Raw genomic sequence first — 21,046 nt, forward strand, 5'->3', positions numbered from 1 at the left:
TTTCCATTTGAACTTTAGTATCTTTCCCACCTGCCGTCTGTGTGGCTGGCCCTGTTCATGGGGAAAACTCCTAGGTGGTAGGATTTGAAGACTTGAGGAGAGTGACAGTGAGTCCTAGAACAGAGCAGTGTGGAAATCAGAAAACCTAGGTTCAGACGTTGCCCCAGCACACATGCGGGGTGACCTGGGGCACGGGTAAAAGTCTCTAGGAGTGATTTAGGAAATGAGTTCATTCCCAGGTGAGGACTCAGTAAGATGGTACGTGAACCTCATTCTGTGAAGACTTTCAGTCCCCTCCCGCCACCATGCACGCATATCTGCCTGAAATTGCTCGGCCACCTGCGTGAAGGAACAGAAGGCTGCTCTTCTGAAATGATGTCTTCAAGTGAAAACGTTACCTGGAAGGAAAAAGTGGTATTTTCACTCGCTTCCGTACTCTGAGTCCCAGAATCTTGGGGGGAGATGGACCTGTTATCCTATCCAGTACCTTCCCTAGTTGTAAATCTAGTTCATCGAGCAGCAGAGCAGTTGGGATCCCGTACAACGTCAGAAAAGATAAGATGGGGGGGGGGGGTAGGCGGCCAGGGTAGGTTACTCAGGGGGAAAGTCCTCAGCCCGTGAATCTGCCCAGAAAACAGCAGCCCTGGGCAGCCAAAGGAGAGAAAGCGATAATGTGGGGGGCATCTGGGAGCGGAGAAGCTGGGAGCAACTAACATGGTTTTTAGCCCTGTTGTGTCCCTGACCAAAGGGACAGTTTCAGCTCACAAATGCATCCCTACACACAGCATTTTCCTTACAATTTCAGGGAGTTCACCCTTTACAGAAAGCACACTTGTGAACTTCAGGGTAAAAATAAATAAATAAATAAATGAATAAATAAATAAATAAAACAAAACAAAATAAAATGGGTTAAGATGTGCACATATGAATATGCAAGTGCACAGTCTGACTAGAGCTGATGGGGTTGTATTGTTTTTTTGGTTGCAGAAACTTACAAGCCAAAATACAGCAGCAATAAATTGTACATTCTATGATAAGAGAACACAATGAAAGGGGACCGAGATAGATAGAAACTGGGAGAGAAACAACATGCGGTTGAAATCAAAGATTTCTAGGTCTTAGCAATGAAATATTTCAGGACGGTACCAAGTACATAACTTGAGTTCAAGAAATAAGTTTTCAAAAAAAATTTACTTAACAAAGCAGCAAATAGTACCCCAATTGTCCCAGACTTACAAACAACCAGCAGACAAGTCTGAATCAGACGGATAGTAGCAAAGAGTTGGATGTGACAAACCCAGTGTTTGAGGAAGAGATATCATGAAGTCTTCAGAAAGTGGTTTCATTTGAGACTTAGGAGACGACAAAGTGTGTTCCCTGGAAAATGGGTCTTAATGAAGGCTGAAGTGAGAAAGGTCTAGCAAATCGGAGTGTTGTATGCCTTGAACACCTCTATATCCCCAGACATCAAATAGGGCTAGATGTTCTTTTAAGGATTTGCTGAAGCAAGGTGACTGAGAAGAATCATGTGGAGAGAAGAGAAGGTCCTACAGGGGGTTTCTAGAATCGTGATGGGCAGTTCCAAAGAGGCCAAGTCATGTTCTAAGAATAAGCAAGTCTTTATTAACAGTTATGCTCCATACATAACACCTCATGTAATTCTCATGACAACCTTATGAGGTCATGCCATGATTATCCAGATGAGAATGATTTCCAGATGAACAGGGGGGAGTAGAAGGAGATTCACCAAGTAGGACAGCACTTGGAAGCTGGGCCGCTTCCCCTCCACACTCCACTGCCTTTGGCAAAGAAGACAGAAGCATGACTTTCCCCCAGAAGGACAGGGTCCCAGAACCAGCCAATCCGGGTCTGATGCTGCAATCTCTAACTTTACAGTGAGTGAAACACGTACGAGATTTGCAAAAAGGCTCAAAGGACCAAGGTGACATACAACAAAAAAATCTCCTTTCAATCACCATGCCTGGACCCCACTTTCTTCCCCAAAGCAACTCCTGTTGTCAGATGCTGGTACATATCTCTGCAAGGAGAAGTGTATGCATATTCTTTTGGACAAACGTAGCATATGGCACATAATGTTCTGCTCCCGGCTTCTCCCACTTCACAATATATCTCAGGAATGATTCCACATCAACACATGTAAGCTGGTCTCATTTTTTTTAAACACTATAGATTGATTTTTATGCTGAAGTCCTTTTCTGACTGCCGGTGATTAATTCTTATCAAGCACAGTTGACAACAGAGGAAAAAAGTCTTACAAAATTCCACTCCAAGAGATTTTATAACAAAACCACAAACTCCAAATTTGGTTAAAGTTCAAAAAGTAAAAAGAGAACTACCAGTATATTTTCAAATTAAGTGATTCTGGACAAAACAAGGTGAAAGACCCCGAAGTAACATTATCTTGATGAACCCAGACCTGAAAGTGCTGAAATTGGTAGATTTTTGTTGTTGTTTCTCTCTTTTTTTAAATGTTTATTTATTTTTGAGAGAGCGAGCGGGGGAGGGGCACGGGGGGTGGGCAGAGGATCTGAAGTAGGCTCCGTGCTGACAGCACAGAGCCCGATGAAGAGCTTGAACCCATGAACCATGAGATCATGACCTGAGCCAAAGCAGGACGTTCAACCGACTGAGCCACCCAGGCTCCCCGTTGTTTCTTTCAATAACTAAAATCCCTTAAACAGGGAAGATGATTTGCAAGCAACTTAATCTTAAGGATTCAATACTGCCCTTTCACATGCAAAAGGGATTCCTCTACTTTTCCCATGTGAGGCCTCTATTTTCAAACAAAAAATTGTGGTCCTTCATATAATTGTATTGTGTTTACTATCTGCTGGTCGTAAAGCACATAAAGACAAGTTTCTAGTAACTCAGTATAGTTTTAACACGTTTTTGTTCTTTTAAAGTGTATCTGAAAATGTTATCGCATGAAATTATTTGGTCTACAGACGATTGGGGTACTGAATGAATGAATGTGGGTTCAAATAACTGTCAAGTAATGAGGGTTGAAATAACTCACTTCCCCTCCCAGGGAGTGTGTCCCCACAAAGTCTGGGGCACACTGGTTTGTGAGCATGCTTCGGCTCTTTCAGGGCCTCTTCCTGACTCCTTCCTCTCTGTTTCCCTGTCTTTTCTCCTCTATGTAACATTACAGGTGAATGAAGTTTCACAAATTATCCTGCAAATACAAGTATGGTGTTCGAGAAATGTCAAATAGGTAGGTTGCTGTGCTAGAAAGTTAAGAGTCTGACCCAACCCCCCTCACCACTTCTTATAACCCCGCATGGCCCAGAGGTACCTACAAAACGGAAGGGATCTCAGAACGGATTAAAATTCATGCAAGAAGCCAAAGCACAGGAGGGAGCCAAGTCCCAGAGAGATCAATAAACATCCTCCATGCGACAGCCACTCTGGAAGGAACACCTATCACTTCACAGCCCTGTCACCATTTTCCACAAGGGGCTAGACCACAGGAATCCCTGGGGCAGGGATACACCCCTGGGCTCTGAGGCTTCTCTCTGGAGGCTGAGACTCTAAGTCACATGACACTCGGTGTCTGTGAGGAGTAGAGAAGCTTCTCCTTAAACCACCGGAGTGATTCTAAATTCTGGCCAGAGAAATGCACTGGACACATAATGCAAGTTCTCTAAATTCACCCCTATATCCAAGTTCTAATGATTATTCCTTTGCAATGCCTCATCCATCTGCCTCCTCCTTTGTGTCCTACAGACCCAATCCTGATCATCCTGCTACAACATCTAAAATCTGAGTTGCTGCCACCGGCTTCCTGGCTGGTTCGCCTCCAGTCATTCCTCCACTCCGATCCGTCCGACTGGTCACTGTCGGACCAGCTCTTGAGAAACGCGACCTCACCCGGGTCCATGGTTTCGCCTTACCTAGCACGACTTTTTGTTTTGTTTTTACTTTGGCTTTTGTGAGATCTACTTCCCCATGGCACCCTTTGTCCAAAAGAAGTCCAGCCAGAGAAATCTAACATATAGAGCAATTTATTGTGAAAGCAGAATTTTTCTGGTTTCACGGTGCTAAGACAAATAAAAGGGTCTGAACCCCGGGCTGGGCAGCTTTCGCGCCCCGTCCCACCCCGAGGACACAGTTTTAAAAACTTCTGGCTTGCTCGGAAGATAAAGCTTAAATCAAAATGCTTCACACCCAAGACATTTATGATCTGTTTATTTCCCAATCATCACCCATGAGTCCTTTTTGACACAGCCACGTTCTTTAATTTATTCTCTCTCCAGCCCCACTTACCCCACCCCGTTAGTCCTCCGAAAGCCTCTCCCACATCTGGGTTTCTGTACTCCACATCCCTACTTTGTAACCGCTCAGAATCCCATTGTGATGACTTCACTTTGATAAATCCTGTTTTAAGACAAGGTGAAATTCCAACTCGCCCCCCCCCCCAAAAAAAAAAATCTCATTTACTGGTGCATTTAATCGGTTAAGTCATGAAGGCTCACCAACTTAGGTAGCAGTTTTCTTTGACCTGAGTGGGTCTATCTTCAGTGGGACGTGAGCACGCACTGAGTTTCATGTACACCCACTCATGGATACCTACCACCTCGTTTTGCACATAGCAGGCATCCATTAAATATTTAGCAATTTATTACTCCCAACTGACAAGCCAGAGTGAATTTTTAATTTTCTTTCAGATAATCTAAAAGGAGTCATTACTAGGACTCCCCAAAGAGCCTATGTGTTTCTTTAAAAATAGGAAAATTTGGGAGCCCCTGGGCGGCTCAGTCAGTTGAACGTCCCACCCTTGATTTCAGCCTAAGTCGTGATCTCAGGATTCGTGAGATCAAGCCCCGAGTCGGGCTCTGCGCTGACAGCATGGAGCCTGCTCGGGATTCTCTCTTTCCCTCTCTCCCTCTCTCTCTGCCCCTCCCCCACTCATGAAACCTCTCTCTCTCAAAATAAATAGTTTTTAAAAAAAAAATAGGAGAATTAGGTTTAATGGGTTGCTCATTTTGCTGCTCTTTCATTTATATTGTCCTCTGATATTTTATACCTGCTGCCTCTAGCCAAATCCAGGCTCACTTTTGGACAAGTCGACGGAGACTGATCACATCTATGTTCCATTTAGACCTGAATGGACCTACCTATCCTTATTCAATAAAAGGATGAGAATTTATGGTCCATGTTTGCTTCCCATCAGAGGTCAAACCCACATATGGCCAAATCCTCATTTCTAAATAAACCCAGCTAGAGATGAGAATGAGAATGTGTGACAGGTACGCAAAAGGTAGTCGAGAATACTTGTCTGACACATGGTAAAAGTTACAGAATCCTAACCGTCACTTAAAAAGAACACTTTCACGGGAAACAAGGATTACTATGTCAGTCTGATAAACACCACATTTCCAGTCCCAATATCATCTGCTGTTCTTCCCAGCTGTGTTTGCTCATCACTGTGTACATAACATATGCATAGATTCAGGAAATAAACTAGCAGTCTTTCATGACCTGTCTTACAGCTCACATCTTCCTAGATCCTGAGGTTAGGGAACGGGGCACAGTACATCTCGTTTTAACCACACGGACCAACCGACTTTCTAAGACTTTGCATTTGAGGTGCAACTTGCACCACACGTGCAGCATCCACTGGGGGATGACCTTCCAGGTGCTGGTACTCGGTCTGCCCAACCGGATGTGCATTCGCAATGCTGTCTGTGCACGACGCTGCTGTGCTGGTTCCCTGGCACCACAACTGTACCCCAGCATTTGCAGGTCCCACGACCTACCTTCTTTCCTAAGATCTCTCCGATCCCCTACCTGAGTGGCACAGGGGCGCTCCCCACAAGGTCTCGTGGCAAAGACTTCTCAAATACTCTTCATAATAGCATCAGACAGCTAGTTTTCCCTCCCCGTGCTCTACCGACCACCTCTAGCCCATCGCTGCGCTCGCACTGTTTCCTCTCCTATGATTGGCGGCCACCCAGCTCTTGCGCTTCTGTAGACAAACTGCCATGACATCTCATGACATTTTCTCTATTATTTCTCTGATGCAATGACCAATCCAGTCAAGTGAGGTACCAACCGAGAGCTCATACTTCTAAGGCATTCTCCTTGGTGGCCAAAAGAAGAAAAGCAAAATCACTTCAATTTGGCCTCCCACTGAACTCCGAATGCCAACACAAAAGTCTTCTACAACCAGCGAAGCGAAAGTAATTCGCGTGGCTTCCATTGCTAACAAACTTCCAAGTCCTGCCAATTGCAGATATTCCTAGTAAGCAGCAGAAGTTTCTACTGCCATCCTGGATGATGACAAAGTGCTCTCCTTCATCAAATCGTAAGTACGGGAATGCCATAGCTCCAAGGTTCCAAAGAAATCCAGCCCAGTTCCCTCATTGACAATTTCACAAATTAGGCTTAAACTTCTAATAATGCCTAAACTGTTGAAAAACTAAAGCAGGAAATCAAAGTGTTATTGGTAATAACTGGGCATTTAAAACCGATAGCAGACTGTTTCTTCAGACAATACAAATAGGGTAACTTCAGTCTTAGTTAAGAACTGATTCCTAACCAAATGATAATGTGCCCTTGTTCATTTAAGGAAGCTGTTACTTACCAAATTCTCTCCAAAAATGGTTTATAGAGGTCACTTTCTAAATTTCCAAGTGACTTAAGTCCACACCTTGAGACAGCAGGATACGGCGCATGCCTAGTAAGCACAACTAATCACCACCATGGTTTAGCTCCTAGCCCCTCACTCCTGCCCCCAAGCACCAAGTTCATCTTGTCCAGCAGCCATGAGGTAAAAGCATAAAGGCTGTTCTCCTTGAGCAAAACCTGAAATATTTAATTCCTTCTCACCGCATAAACAGACTCATTCCTCCATCATTCACCTCTTAAAAAGGTAGAGTAACAACTAAAATTTTAGACAGTCATCTGAGATCCAGGATGGCTGTGGAAAAAATGTCTCCCTGTGCTCAATGCCACTTCTTTTCAATGGAGGAGAGCGAGGAGATAATGATGTTCTACACTGATTCTATTTCCCAGCCATATGGAGAGGAGATGCGCCCCCAGCTCCAAATGAAAAATTAAGAAATTTTTTCATTCACCTAACCATGGGAAATCCTTAAAAGCCTCCTCTCAGCATCACACACAAACTCATACATGAGAGAGTTGAGAAGCCTAAGGAACACTGAATCTGCCCTTCATCTTACTTCTGAAGAATTCACCTGAAGGCTGGAATGCATCCCAGGCTACACAGCAAAACAGTGACTGAGCTGGAAAGGGAAATCCAGTTTACCCATCCGTCAGGGGAATGTACACACCATATCTTTCTTTTTATAATACAGAGCGTTTTACAGCACACAAGTATAGCTGCACACTCCAAATAGTGCAGAATCCTTCTCCTCTTAAGAAATGACCGGGAAGTTGGACCCGGCCAAGTAGAAGATGTAGAGATCAAAATACAGTATGACCAAGTGTGATGGGCCAAGCCTCGGGGATGAGGGACATTGGGCAGAAGAGAGCTCCAGAGATCAATAAAGGGAATAACAACCTGATTCCTCTTGGCTTTGGTGTGGTGCAGGACGAGGGAACACAATTTAGTAAGGGAAAAGCCTGGATTAGGAGATACTGAGGGATACAGACTGGCAAACACTTGGGCATATCCAAGGATGTCTATCAGCTAGTAGCCAATCTGATTCCTAGGCTGGGGTGAGGGCATAAGAAAACAATGGGTGCACAGATCGTGGCTGCTGAGAAGCATATTAAGCCATGTATTCAGAAAATAAACCTCTAATTATTCAAACTTGGGAACAAAGCAGGTGATAAAGTTGGGAGACACAAGAAAATCTCGGGTTTCCATATTAAGGCAAAAGGTCTAGCCAGAAGAGCCACTAAGACATTTCCCAAGTGTTCGAAATGAAGTGATAGGCTGGTTTATAATTGACTTAAAGTCAGTAATGACAACGTGTGGGAAGGTTAACTCCAGGCTCACAGCAGATCTCTAATGTTTGTCAGTTCTTCTCTCTCCCAAGACCAACAACTAGGTGGTTGGTCAGTGCACACTCAGAAGTGGTCTAGGACCCAGCTGTTGAAAAATTAATGAATCTAGTCAATCACATTCCCTAAGGTACTTAGAGCTACTGCGACTGTGGGACAAATGGGAAATTTCTACATCTGTGTCCTCATCCGACAAGATCTATATTCAAAAGGCCCTATTCACTCAACTGGTGATTTGCTTTAGAGAGCTTGACCAATGTGAAATCTCCAAAACAAATGCCTGCTTTATTCCCTCAGGAATTGTATTATAAGGTAATCTCAATTAGAGCTATCAAAGCAGTTTTTGTTTTGTTTTGTTTTGTTTTGTTTTGTTTGTAAGTAGATCCCTCACAGTCAGTGAAATTGCTAGTGGTTCTCAGCAGCACTGACTGTTTTCAACTCTGGCAAACAGGAGGGTCTCATGCCTTCAACCTCAACCGTGGCGCATTGCTTTATCAGTGGCTCCGATGTAAGAGCCACTTTATAAAGCATGACCATTCTGAAGAGTCACAAGAAGCTTCCCCCTGTTGACGCCTTACAAGGTACAGAGGCTTCAACGCGGAAGGTGGCTTCAGCACAAAACAACTCGTTACAAGATCACATCCCTAACGCAGACACGTTTCTTTCTTATACTGATATGTGATTCAATACCATTTCTTGAGAGGGGCAAAGAACTTGGTGCTGTACCAGGGAATACACCCCCATGCTGCCCAGGTCTCTGAAAGATTTGCCACACTTTGGCATCCAACTGGAAATGACATTTCTTAAAAGCATTATTCTTTGGCTGGTTACATACATGTGATCACAGGTACACACACTCAACACCTCTCCTACCTCTTCTTTGGAGTAGGCATTGCAGAAGAAACGCCGCCTTTGTTAATATCCATCCTACTACTGTGTCCCCATGTCCGTCTTCCCCTTAATCCATTCTGGAGATACTCTGAGCTTAACTGTGAAGAGTGTGCCTGGCCATTCAAGTGTCAAGCCATAGCTCTAACTGATCCTATGGAGTGATCACGTCTCCACCTGGACCAATTTCTCTAGCCTCAAGTCAAGCCAAGAGCAGTTGTGGACAGAGTCAATACTGAACCCGATCCAAATGTCATCAGTCTCCCTCCTACCTTAATTCTCTATGCCCAGTTTTACATGGAGAGCAATGCCATTCGTTTTCTTATTAAAGGGATGAAGTATTATTTTTATTATGATTATTTAAGATGTGTGAGAGTTTTCTTAATTAATATTAGATGATTTAAAAAGAACTTGTCTCTCCTAGAAATGTCACTGGTAGAATGCATCCAATTTTTCTCTAATGTGGTGCTTTCCCCGTCCATAAAACTTATTTGATTAGCAGTACTATAGAAGCTAAAGCTTTTGTATGCAGGCACTCAAGCATAATTTAATCATTTTATTTAAGCATGAAAAAAATGATTCTGAAAGCCCTGTTAGGTAAAATATCCCTGATTAGTTTAAACTTACATTTGCAGGTATATTAAAGGTGAAATAAATCACAGAATGCTCAGTATGCAACGAAATAGTGTTAACTTTGTTATAACAGTCAGCAGCAAGTTAAAAATTGTAGTACTGGAGAATGTAAGGAACAGATATCCCAACTTAAATAACTATATTTAAGCAGATTATTTAAAAACAAATTTTGTTTTGTGTGAACCCTTTTTACATTACCAGGATTTTCACCTATGGAAACCTCTTTCACAGTCAAACAAGATAAGGTCCTAATTGCATAATACCATTTATCTGCTGAGGCTAAAAGTGCCAACAAATGAAAATGCACATGAGGCAAGAGATTGTCAGAATAGAAAATTGTCTTTTTTTTTTTAATTTTTTTTTTTGTTTTTTTGTTTTTAAATAACCCACTCACACTAACAAAAGACTGCAGTAGCTTCCAAATTATAGGCTGTTATTTTTAGTGGAAGTGGCTCAATATTCATATTGGAGCAGATGCAGCGGTTTAACAAAACAGCTCTTCAAATCCTGCACAAATTGAAAACAGGAAAACTGATTGCATTTTCTCTTATCACTTTCCTTTTCTGAATTGACACTTTTGGCCTTCTGAAAATTTACACATGGCTTTCATCTCAACAGCACCTGCTGATCAAATAGAAACCTAACATTTTCATGAAAATGGTATAAAGGACTAGTTTTGTTCTAAACACTGCAAAGGGCATCAGTCACCTACTTGATGGCAACAATTGCTGTGTATAAAGCATATTCACGATAGTTTTATATTTTCATTGAACTTTTTAAAAAATACGTTAAGTCCCTTCTGCTTTTTTCCCCATATTCACTTCTGTATGACTCAAATTTCTTTGACTCAGTTTTGCCTAATACTTAGTTGTGTTATGCAAAGACTATGTGAAGTGTATAAAAGGACAGATTATACTAAGAAGATAACGAAAATACTTACTATTTTCTCTGCCTCTGCTTGGAATATACACATATTTGTTTTTACTGATTACGGTCTACACCATGTATATGGGCATAAAATACATATATATCCAATTTTCGCTTTTGTACCCACCAAAAGAAAAGAGGAAACAAAAAAGTCGAAGTCAGGCCCTATTTTGGAAGGGGTCTTACATATTCTTTTATAGATACAGATTTAGCAGGTGCTCTAATGTCTGAGTGCCCCGGACTGGGGCAGCACAGTTAATACCCAAGCACAAGCTGGTAAACACCTACGTGATGTGACCAACTGCTCCCTGGAGTTATCTGAGACCAGGTAAAGATCAATCTTGAAAATGGGTATCCTTATATGTACTATGTGCAAGATTAATAGCTGGGCTGCAGCTCAGATTTTTAAACAAAAGTGTTCCACATGTTTCTCTGTGACACCCCATTCTGGGTAAAATTAAAGGTGCTCGTGAGACATGCTACCTGTCGGTTTCTTAGCCAAAAGAGCTCTACCCCTTCTGAAGGATTCCGGGTTGTCCATTCCCATTCTGCCTGGGTGATAAGGTAACCTGAAGGCAGAAATGACATACGGTAATGTATGTGCCACTCTGGCCAGTTGGTCTGTGAATTTCAGTGTTTCATCATGCTCACTGAGGCAACAGCAAACCTGAAATGTCAATATGCTCAGTCAATGGAAGTGAAATAATGGGTCTCTATTGTCTTACCCAATCGATCTGCCGCCTTCAACAAGGAAACATGCCCCCCCTGGCTTTAAACAAATTTTAATTAGGCTTTTAGTTACTGGATCATATTTACCTATGAAAACACCTATGTTGATGATGTGTAGGAGGCAAACGATAATTTCTTCACTCTTGTCCATTTTAAGAACATTACAAAGTTGATACCATAATTTTTTGAAAGACACTCTTGAGTCAATAAAACATTTTTTCACTCTTCTTTCTTTAAACCCACTCCAAGGAAAAAACTCCGTGTTTCAAATCCAAAATACAAATCTACCTAACAGAGTCAGAATGATGTTTTTTTTCCTCCAAACCATGTTGAAACCACACCATAAAATCAACCAATTGCATATTAAAAGTAGCCTTCATTCCCTTTGCTCACTCATTCAAGTAGGCACCACCGTTAACATCAATCCAACACCCATTCAAAACAAGTCACACAAAACCAAACACGAAGGATCAATTCCAAATGCCACTACCCTTTTTGCTCAGTTTATCAATCCTAAACCGAGGGGGTACATGAAACTCCAGTTAAAATAAGGGAGATGGCAGTGACAGCGGGGAGGGGTGGGGGATGAAGAGAGAATAAGACATTTAAGTCATTCAGTTTCGCCTAAGTTCCACGGCCCTTCCCTGCACCACAAGAGAGACAGGCTCACCTTAAAATAAAAATTAAAATAAACTAATCAAGTTGTTAAGCAGCTTTTTCTCTCCCCTCTTCATCTAAAGGCTTCAGCATTCAGTCAATAAATAATCTATTGTTCCCCCTTTATCGAGTCTCTTTAAACCTATTCAGACTGGCAAAACTAAACCCAATTAAAGATAAGGCCCTCCGGTAATCTCACCTCGGTGAGTCCTGTCTGGATAGCAGAGGTGATGGGAGATAGCGTCCAGGCCAGGACTGATGCCTCCTCCTCAACCCCACACAACAAAAGGCAGATTTCTCTTTCTCCCTCTGCTAATCTTTAAATGTAAATTCTCTCCGCCAGCTAAGAGGAGCGACAGATAACATGTTACATCTTCACTTCTCCTGGTCTTATCGACTTCTGAATCATTTGGAAAGGGAGAGAGGGAAAGAGAAAAGCAGCTTCCCCGCTCCCCCCACCCCCCCTTCCCACCCCTCCTTCCTCCCGGCTCGCCTCCCCTCCCCGTTCACGGAGATTACCTTCTGGCAAAGGAGCGCAGGAGAGGCGGCCGCAGCCGAGGCGGCACCCAGACCGCGGCTTTGTATTCATTAAACACACATCGGAGCTTATCAGAAGTAAAAGGCTTGTCAGGATGGCACATTGTGTGTGAGTGAGTGTGTGAGCGCAGGAGGGAGAGGAGAGAAGCCAACGTGCATCAGGGTGATTACAATATCAGCAGGGCCCAGATGGAAGCAGGAAAATAAACAGAGGGTGCGTGTGAGACGGAGCGGGAGAGGGAGGAAAAGTGGGAGAGAGAGGGAGCGAGGGAGAGGGGAGAGACACAGGCTGGAGGGAAGAAACCAAAAGGGATGGAGGGGGTGGGGGCTCAGGCCCCAGGATGGGGGGGGGTGGCCAGTGGGCACAAGGTACCCCAACGCTGGCTGAGGGTGACAGCCAGCGCTGGGGGTTGCCTACAATCCCCAAAACTGCCCCCTCCTCCCAGAAAAAGGGAGGAATGCAGACTAGCAAACTGCATCGCCCAGGTTCCAGGGCCAGACTGTGACCGTTCTGGAGGTTCTGTCAAGGTCAGAAGGGATCAAGAGTCCCCTTTTCGGCAGAGCATAACAATGAGACATTCACCACCTCACCTCCATTCGAATTGCCACAATTTGCAAAACAAACCTATTTGAGCCCTCACAGCAGTTACTGCAGTCTTCCAGACCAACCTCAAGTGGAAGTTCTTGTCCCTTTCTTTGCGGGCCCCAGCACTCCTAAATTCCAGCCCTCCCCTACCCATGCCAATGGAGATGGACACAGATCTGAAATGTCTTTTTCCCTGGGCTTGAAAGTGTCCCAGCAGAAGACTTGTGCAGCCAGCATCCCTGTGATAAGAAGGACCACTTGTGATTGGTAGCTACAGGTGACTTAGACACCTGCTCCACCTCCAGAAATTGTGTTGGGGGAGGGGGTTCCCTATGTATACATCTGAGAGTCTATTTTGGAGGTGGGAATTTGAAATTGAGGCAATCAATCTCAGCCTGAGCTGCTTCACAGCTCTTCACCCACCCAGAGCCCGAGAATCAATCAGAGAACAAGCAAGAGCTAATGTTCCTCCGTCAGACCAGAGTTCACCCTCCACCCCAGCCGGGTCAGGAGGGAGATACACCTGAGTAGTCCCATGGGAGCCCCTTTTCACTTTTAAATGCACCCATCAGACAATCTGAACATCTGATCAGATCCTTAATGGAGTGCAGATAATGCAGCAAAGAAGGTTATTTTATTGGGGGAAGGGGGCGTATTTGGTTGTGTTGTATTTCAAGGCACTGAAGCTTGGTTAAGAAGCTCTCACTGCAGTATGAAGAGAGCAAGTTCAGAATGAAGGAGCCAATAAACTGCATAATTGTGCATGACATACACCGTAACCCCAGCCGCAGTGAAACTCCCGGGTTATAACATAGCTTATATACGGATCTTGATAGAAAGGGACAAAACGGTAGCAGGGAGGGAAGCATAAGGCTACTTAGTAGAGAAAAACACAGAAAAGGAAGACAGTCTCTTAGAGACAAATTTGAGAAGAAGCATTGTTTCATCACCACTCCCCTGCAGAACACTTTGCCAAAAACCAGTTTCATGTGTGGTAGACCCCACCCCCCACCCCCACCCCCACCCCCACCCAACCCCATGCGCCCACCCCAAGAAAAGAATTAAGAAAAAATTTGACAGGTAAGGCAAAGTGAAAATAAGCTGGACATAGGTGGGGGGAAGGGCACGTGTGAAAAATCTTGTCATGCAATGAATGTCAGATAAAAAGGGGTCTGCCACAATCCTCCAGTAATCCAATAATGTGGAAAACCTCGTGGTTATCACTGAGACGAGAACAAGGTAATATTTCTCCATAAATCTTCAAAAAGTGGCCAGGTTCAGTAGTTAGAGAGGGGTGCAAGTGTAGGAAGTAAGCCATTTGGCAGGGCACCTTACAAAATCAAGTGAACTTTAAATGGGTGAAAATCGGTCATTCTGACATGTTTTAAGTTGAATAACAGATTTCTGGAGTATCATTTGAGTTCTCATAAAAGCTCACCTTTCACCTTTTCTCTAGCTGTTACAGAAAACTGCATTCAGAATAACCAGACGCAATCACACATACCTTCCTCTTTATAACATTTTAGTTAGATCAATTTGGACACAGCCGACATGCAAATACCCGCAAAACCAACACAACTCTAGGAAGACGACAAATACAACTTACAAATGCCCACTACATTTTTACAAGCTCTTGGGGGGACAAAATGCTATTTAGAAAAACAAAACAATGCACTCCTAGTTTCAAACCCAGAAAAGGCTTACATTTTTTTTTTTTTTAAGCATCCAAACACTAAAGGCAGGAAGAAAACTGTGCAAAACCTAATCTGCCAATGTTCTTATTCTGTACATGCACAGCACTCCTAGTACCCCCTTGTTTGTTCACTGACTTTTGGCTCACAGTTCTAGAAAAGATCAACCAATTCTCAAATGGGAAGAATCCATGACTCTCTTCCAAAGCAAATACTTTGCTGCAAAGCGTTCAATTAAAAAAAAAAAAAAAAAAAAAGAAGAAGAATGCCATATAATAATCAAGAAGCATAATCACAGAATCAGCGTACAACAGAAAGTGGTTTCTATAATCACAGCTGTCTTAAAGTCCAAGCTGGAGACCAGAAATCTTAATTTCAACTAGTTCTTTTCTTAATAATAGGTTACCTTCCTATAAGAGCAAGAAGTCCATCTGCCCCAGGCAGATAAGTTTGGGAGCATTAATTCAGATAAAAATCTAGCATTTTCTTTCTTTCTTTGAGTATGTGAATTCTAGTGTGCTATAATGTGAGAATTCCAACATATGACCATTATGGCATAATATCTCATTGCTCAGCTTGTCATTATTTCATTTGTAATTCTTATGTTAATTATGTTCATAATTACTATAAACAGATGTGGTAGACATTCATGTGACCTTTCATTGCAGAACGCATTCCTCACTCGTTTTGCTTTAATTTCTCATGGATGTGAAACAGAAATGCAGATAAAAGAAAAAAGCTTTCTAATGTTCTAATGTCTTACGCACCTAAGTTAAAACAAAACCTCCCTTCTTCATCTGCATTTCAACACATTAGAATATTCTTAACATTTAAGCTGCTTTACAGCACATTTTTAAATTGTACACTGAACCTTACTGCTACTCACTAAATTGTAGCTGGGGATGGCAAACAAAGGCTAGCATCCATGCCTAAGTTGTTTGTCCTTTTTATTTTTTTTTTTTTGAATATCAAAGGTTAATGCAGCAGAATTGTGCTTCAAAACCAAGTGCCTAGCAGCTACATACCGATTTATTCACTCATAACTCAACCATCACCCTCTTTACATAAAACGCATTTACAATAAAATCAGTATGGATTTCATTAGCTGAAAACCTCCTCGAATTTCATTTCTTTGGCCCTAATCTATAATTAGTGTGGACAGACAGGTGCAAACCCTTCTCTTCTACAGATGGCCACTGGAAATGGTGCAAAGTAGCTCCTTCTGTTTAAACAACACAGAGATAACCTGCTCTGTCTTATCACTTACAATTACCTCCATTAAACTGAACTAATGTTTGCTTTAATAAAATGTTCACTGTTCTTTAAACATTATTTAGGAACTCTTATATTAATGGCTGTAAAAAAGTGAAGTTGGAAGGTGTCTCTTTGGGTAATAATAACTTATTCTGGATAAAATATTCCCAGTGATGGATAATACCAGGTTCACAAAAGTGGATTTAACGTTGTTCATTATTTTGCATAAATAGGGTCAAATATGATATTTTTAAAAGGCACTTAAGTGACAATTTAACAAGTGCGGGGTGGGGGGGGGGACACATTTTTCCTCAAGTTTAGACGTATGACAGGTTTAATTTTTTTCTTACAGATTTTAACTTGCTAGTAAAGAACGTAACTTAAAATCCTGGGTTGCTTTCAAAGGATATTTATGTTCATTTAATTTTATGTATTTAACTTCTGATCGATGACTCTGAAAGTTGTATTAAGTTCATCATTTTTAAGCCACGTGTAAAAAATTAACTATGACTATAAGTGCACTCTGTAAGCACATGGTTAAAAATTACTCCGTTCCATAATAAATCACTTGTATGAAGCCAGAGATCACGTCTCCCTGCTTCTGCTATCAATAAAGCCTGTGGATCACTATATGAGGAATAAGGTGTCCATAAAACAAAAGAACTTTTAAACACCCAAACAGCAATAAATAGCTTTTCTCACTGAACTTACATAACTTACAGTAATAGACTCCAGTAAAATGCAACTGACTCGGGGTTTTTTTCACATGCAAATCCTGCAGGTGCCAATTTTTCAGACTGCTTTGCTATGAAGAGCTATGTTGCCTGCATAAAACCTCAATGAAGAAGGCTCCGTATTCAGTGCCTGTCAGCTGATGTTCATATCAAAGAAGTGAGAAACAGGATTTGACAGTGAAGAATGTCCTAAACTGACAACCACTGGCCAGCATTCCTATTGGAAGCATTTCTTTCTCGTGATCCCTTTTCAATGTTTAAAAAAAAAAAAAAAAAGTGAGTCTTTTTTTTGGCTAAGCTTCTATTTTCCGATAAAATAAATGATAATGGCATCTTACGTTTGTGTATTTCTTTGCAATTTTGAAGGGCTCTTTTCTCTGCAAACATGAAGACTAACACCCTCGATGGGAGAGCTCATCATCCAATGCTGGCATTAAGAGCAAGATTTCACTTTTCTTCAGGAAGGACAAATTGTGAAAATATTAAAAAGCTGCAGTGCTGTGGCTGCAACCACACACTGCCCTACTCTCTCCAGCAACTTCCAATTGAATAGTGCAGTTTGCATTGTATTGCAAGTATAATGCCTCTTGTTAGGAAGGTCCTTTAAGAATCGTTTTTGAAAAATCAAATTAATAGCAAGTGTTAGTGGGTCACAGAGACCACGCTGACAAAGGAAAATATCATTTCAAAGACTTCTGGGCTGCTTTGAGTTGTCCAAACATTAAGGAAAAAATAGACCATTTTCCCCATTGCTTTTATTAGATGTGAACTGGACTAGGTGTGGAGAAATACACACTCAAATGCTCCCACTCAATATTTAGCTTTCCACATAAAGTGCTGTCTAAATGGTTTACAACAAAATTATTAATGCTTACACAAAGGCTTTTAATATAAAGTTCTTCTCTTAGCATAAATCTTAGGTAAAGTCGGTTTTTAACATGCACCCAGAATGAGCCTGATTCCTGGGTTACTGGGTTGGAATTTTCTCTTTTGAAAGAATAAACCAAAGAAATACCAAATGTTAAATACAGTACAAGTAAATCAATGATAGTCTTCAAGTTCCTCAGCATCCATCCTGGCTGTAAGAAAAGCCTGGGTCAAACTAAGATTCCCTGATGAATCCTGGGTGAGATGATCAGACCTCCCTTAAAAAATAACAACCACTAAAAAAAAAGGAAAGGAAACCAGACAGCCCTATCTATGCTATTTGAAAGCCCCCGTAATGTTAATACCAAATTAGACTTTCAGGAGAAATCAGGGGGAAAATCCACAGAAGTATGAATTTGCTTCTGTTTGTCCACATCACAGCTGACATAAACGCCCAGGTTGGGGCTATGATGGTTTAAGAAACAATGGTGTTTGTTGACCTTTTCTAAGGAACTGTGTGACAGGAGAAACTGGGCACAGCAGAATACTCACATGGTCAAGGCAAAACACAGCGATAAACTAAAAGGAGGCCCCCAACACTAACAAACCGTTTATCACAGAGAAGCTGGTCAATTTGTATTCTAGTGAGTGTGGGCTCACTGGGCACAGAACCAGTTCCACTCCTGTTTTATGCAAAGGGAGGGGGAAGATAATAAAAGCCACTGAGTGCACTTAAAAAGCATACAGATGTTTAAAAGGAGACTAGGAGAGGGGAAAAGAAAACAAAAAACAAAAACCTGTAAAACAGATTTCAGTTCACACAGAAGGTAGAAAGAAAATGCTTTGGTCAGCAACCCGACCTTTATCAGGGGATAAATCAATTTGCAGCAGCTGTGGACAGCCATTTATACACAGGCCCTGGGCAGATTAATTAAGGGAAGCGAAGTTAAAAATTCAAGGGGGCTCAGAGTTACATTAAGCACATGAAGTTGGTCTGAAGTGGCCTCTCCAGCTCTCCTGGTCCTCACTCCCTCGCCCTGGCCTCAGTGACTGGTCGTGCAGGACCCTCTCCACAAGGAATACTAGCTATTCCTTAAAGCGACATTCTGCAGGTTCCCTCAGGGAGCAGCAGCCAGGCTGGGGCAAGCTGGGATTTGAGGTGCCCAATCTTTAAAAAAAAAAAAAAAAAAAAAAAAAAAGGCTACGTTCTAAAGACTTCTCCCCTCTGCTCAGCAAGGAATAAGGAGATCGAGGGCTGCGAGGCTCCCCAGGCAAACCCTGCAAGCTGAAAGGCCTGGGGCGGAGGGGGTGGATACTATTTTTAGTAACAGTCTTGGTTCACATCCTACTTCCCGGCATCCCAGTACTCAAACTTTTCCAAGGGTTGACCGCCCTTACCAAGAAAAAAAAAAAAAAAAAAAGGGAAGAAGAAAAGAAAATAAAGAAAGGAAAGGAAAAAAAGGGGGGGGGTTCAAAAAATGGACTTAAGCGCTTTGGGCCGACGCAACCGTCTCTGCTTAAGGCGTCCTGGCCAGCGCAAAGTCCGCCCCGGGAGAGGGGTCTGGGCGCGCCAACCAACCCAGTCCTTTAAGGTTCGCGGAGAGCGGTTGGCGGCGGGGCCCGGGCGCCTCACCAGACCGGCTTCTGGAAAACGAAAGGAATTCGCGGACGCGGCTCCCCGTCTGCGCTCCGCTGGGCAGCAGCCGCCCGGCACAAAGCTCCGCGCCCCGCTCGGGAGCCGCGAGGCCGAGTCGGGGATGCGAGGGGAGCCCCCCCAAAGGGCGAGTGGCGAGGGCCCCGAGCGGAGGTCAAGGCAGGTGCGACGCTGCCCACCGATCGCCGGCGATGGAGTCCCGGACCCGTCCGGGGTGAGAGATGCCCGGTCGGGAGACTCCGCCCGCCCCCTACCCGGGGGCTTCCGGCTCGAGCACCCCAAACGCCCAGTAGTAACAGGGAAAGTTCTCAGGCGGGCGCAGGGCGCCCAGATACCGCTAAAAACACCCGGACCACAGTCGCAGCCGGGTCTCAAAGTTAACACTCTGCCTCTCCTGCTCTTACAGCTAAGTTTTCCACCATCGAAACATGCCTCTCCCTTCTAGTTAAAACCCCCCACGACGCTGGTTCAGGGCCACCTGCCAAACGCACCGTGGGCACCTTGACCAGTTGTTCCGTCCGGGGGTGAGGGGTGGGAGCTACGCAACATCTTCCTGCTTACATGCCGCTATGATGGAGGGGAAAGAAAAAAATATTTGTAAAAAAAACTGCGCGGGGAATCAAAGAGCGAAAATTGCATCCTTAGCTGACCCGTGAAGTTCAGTGTCATCTCCTACTGGAATCACCCACGATGTTCCCCTCGGCCCGTGTGTAGTCCTACCCTAGCTGAGCGACAAGCACAGCCTGCAGCCTCTCGGCCGAATAATCCAAATGAAGATGACGGTCATCAGAATAATAATTAACCGTAATAGCCGGGGGCCCGTCCCCGCCGCCCGCCCGCCGGCCCAGCCCTCCCGCGGGCACTTACACTGCACTGGGCTGGAGAGTCCCACCATCCGCCACGGGCTCCGAGCTGCAAATAAAACTTCCCGTCGTCTCGGCCGGCCCGCGGGGCGAGGGGGCGAGGGCGCGGCGCTCCTTCCCCAGCGAGGCCAGAGTGTCCGCGGCCACTCGCCCACGCGCGCTCGCCTCGAGGCCGCGGAGTCGCCGGCGGAGCGCCTGCGGCCGTCCGGCGCTGCGCACTGTGAGCTGCGGTGCAAAAAGCCCGGGGTCGGGGACGCCAGCCAAACGCAGCCTCCACGCAGAACCCAAGACTTGCGGAGCTCCGCTCCCCTCCTCCCGCCTCCCTCCCTCCCTCCGCTTTTCTGTTGTTGCTGCTGTGGCAGACAAATGTGATGTGGGGCGCAGGGAATTGCCACTGTCACAGGCGGCGTCTGCGTCTGCCTCGCCCGCCCTCGCTCACTCTCGAGGAAGGCGACGCATTTATCTGCAGGGCGGCCGGGCGTCCGCCGGGGAGCAGGAGCGCCGCGCGCTGTGCGCAGAGAGCGCCCGCACCAGGCCGGCCCCGGCGCGCGCCCGCGCCCCGGGCGCCGCGGCCGCTCGGGAGGGAGGCGGCGGCGCGGCCGCTACCAGGTGCAGGGGGGAGGGCCCGCGGCGGGGTGGGGGGGGAAGTGGAGGTGGGAGACATCTGTGTCGTGCAGGGGTCACGGAGGTCAAGTATATGTTAACAATGGGCAGGCCCGGCTCGCTAGGGCGCGCGGGCGGGCGGCCTCCCTCCCAGCCTCGCCCTCTCCTGTGCAGGCTGGACGTGAGGCTGGCTCCCTAATGATGCCTTCCCGGGCCGCCTGCTCTCCGGCGGCCCGAGTGCCCTGCAGTAACCCAAGACGACCACTTTCCCCGGCCATCTGGAGCGCTCCTGGCTGCCCTGCCTGCGTCTCATCACTGGCTGGAGAGACAGCTCTGCTAGAAATCAAGCCACTCTCAGATCTCCTCTCTAATCCCCTTCTGTTAGCTGATTTCCAGACTGACTATTTGCCTTCGCATTAGATAATAGCCTT

General features: G+C 44.5%; 1 protein-coding gene across 4 annotated transcripts in view; it reads right to left on the bottom strand.

The window, feature by feature from the left end:
* RUNX1T1 (RUNX1 partner transcriptional co-repressor 1) overlaps nucleotides 1–20,544 on the bottom strand; it is a 142,737-nt gene extending 122,193 nt beyond the window's left edge. For 2 of the 4 annotated variants that reach the window (XM_047842259.1, XM_047842253.1), the window contains exon 1: nucleotides 20,017–20,544. Coding sequence is in view for 1 of the 4 variants with exons in the window: in XM_047842255.1 (XP_047698211.1) it covers nucleotides 20,017–20,044 (28 nt within the window). In the remaining 3 variants the exon portion in view is untranslated. Of the gene's footprint in view, nucleotides 1–12,025; nucleotides 12,044–20,016 lie in introns of those variants that run through there. The other 2 variants (XM_047842255.1, XM_047842254.1) reach the window with 2 other exon arrangements.
* Nucleotides 20,545–21,046: the final 502 nt, after the last annotated feature.

The sequence above is a fragment of the Prionailurus viverrinus genome, chromosome F2, assembly GCF_022837055.1.
Source record: "Prionailurus viverrinus isolate Anna chromosome F2, UM_Priviv_1.0, whole genome shotgun sequence".
NCBI lineage: Eukaryota > Metazoa > Chordata > Mammalia > Carnivora > Felidae > Prionailurus > Prionailurus viverrinus.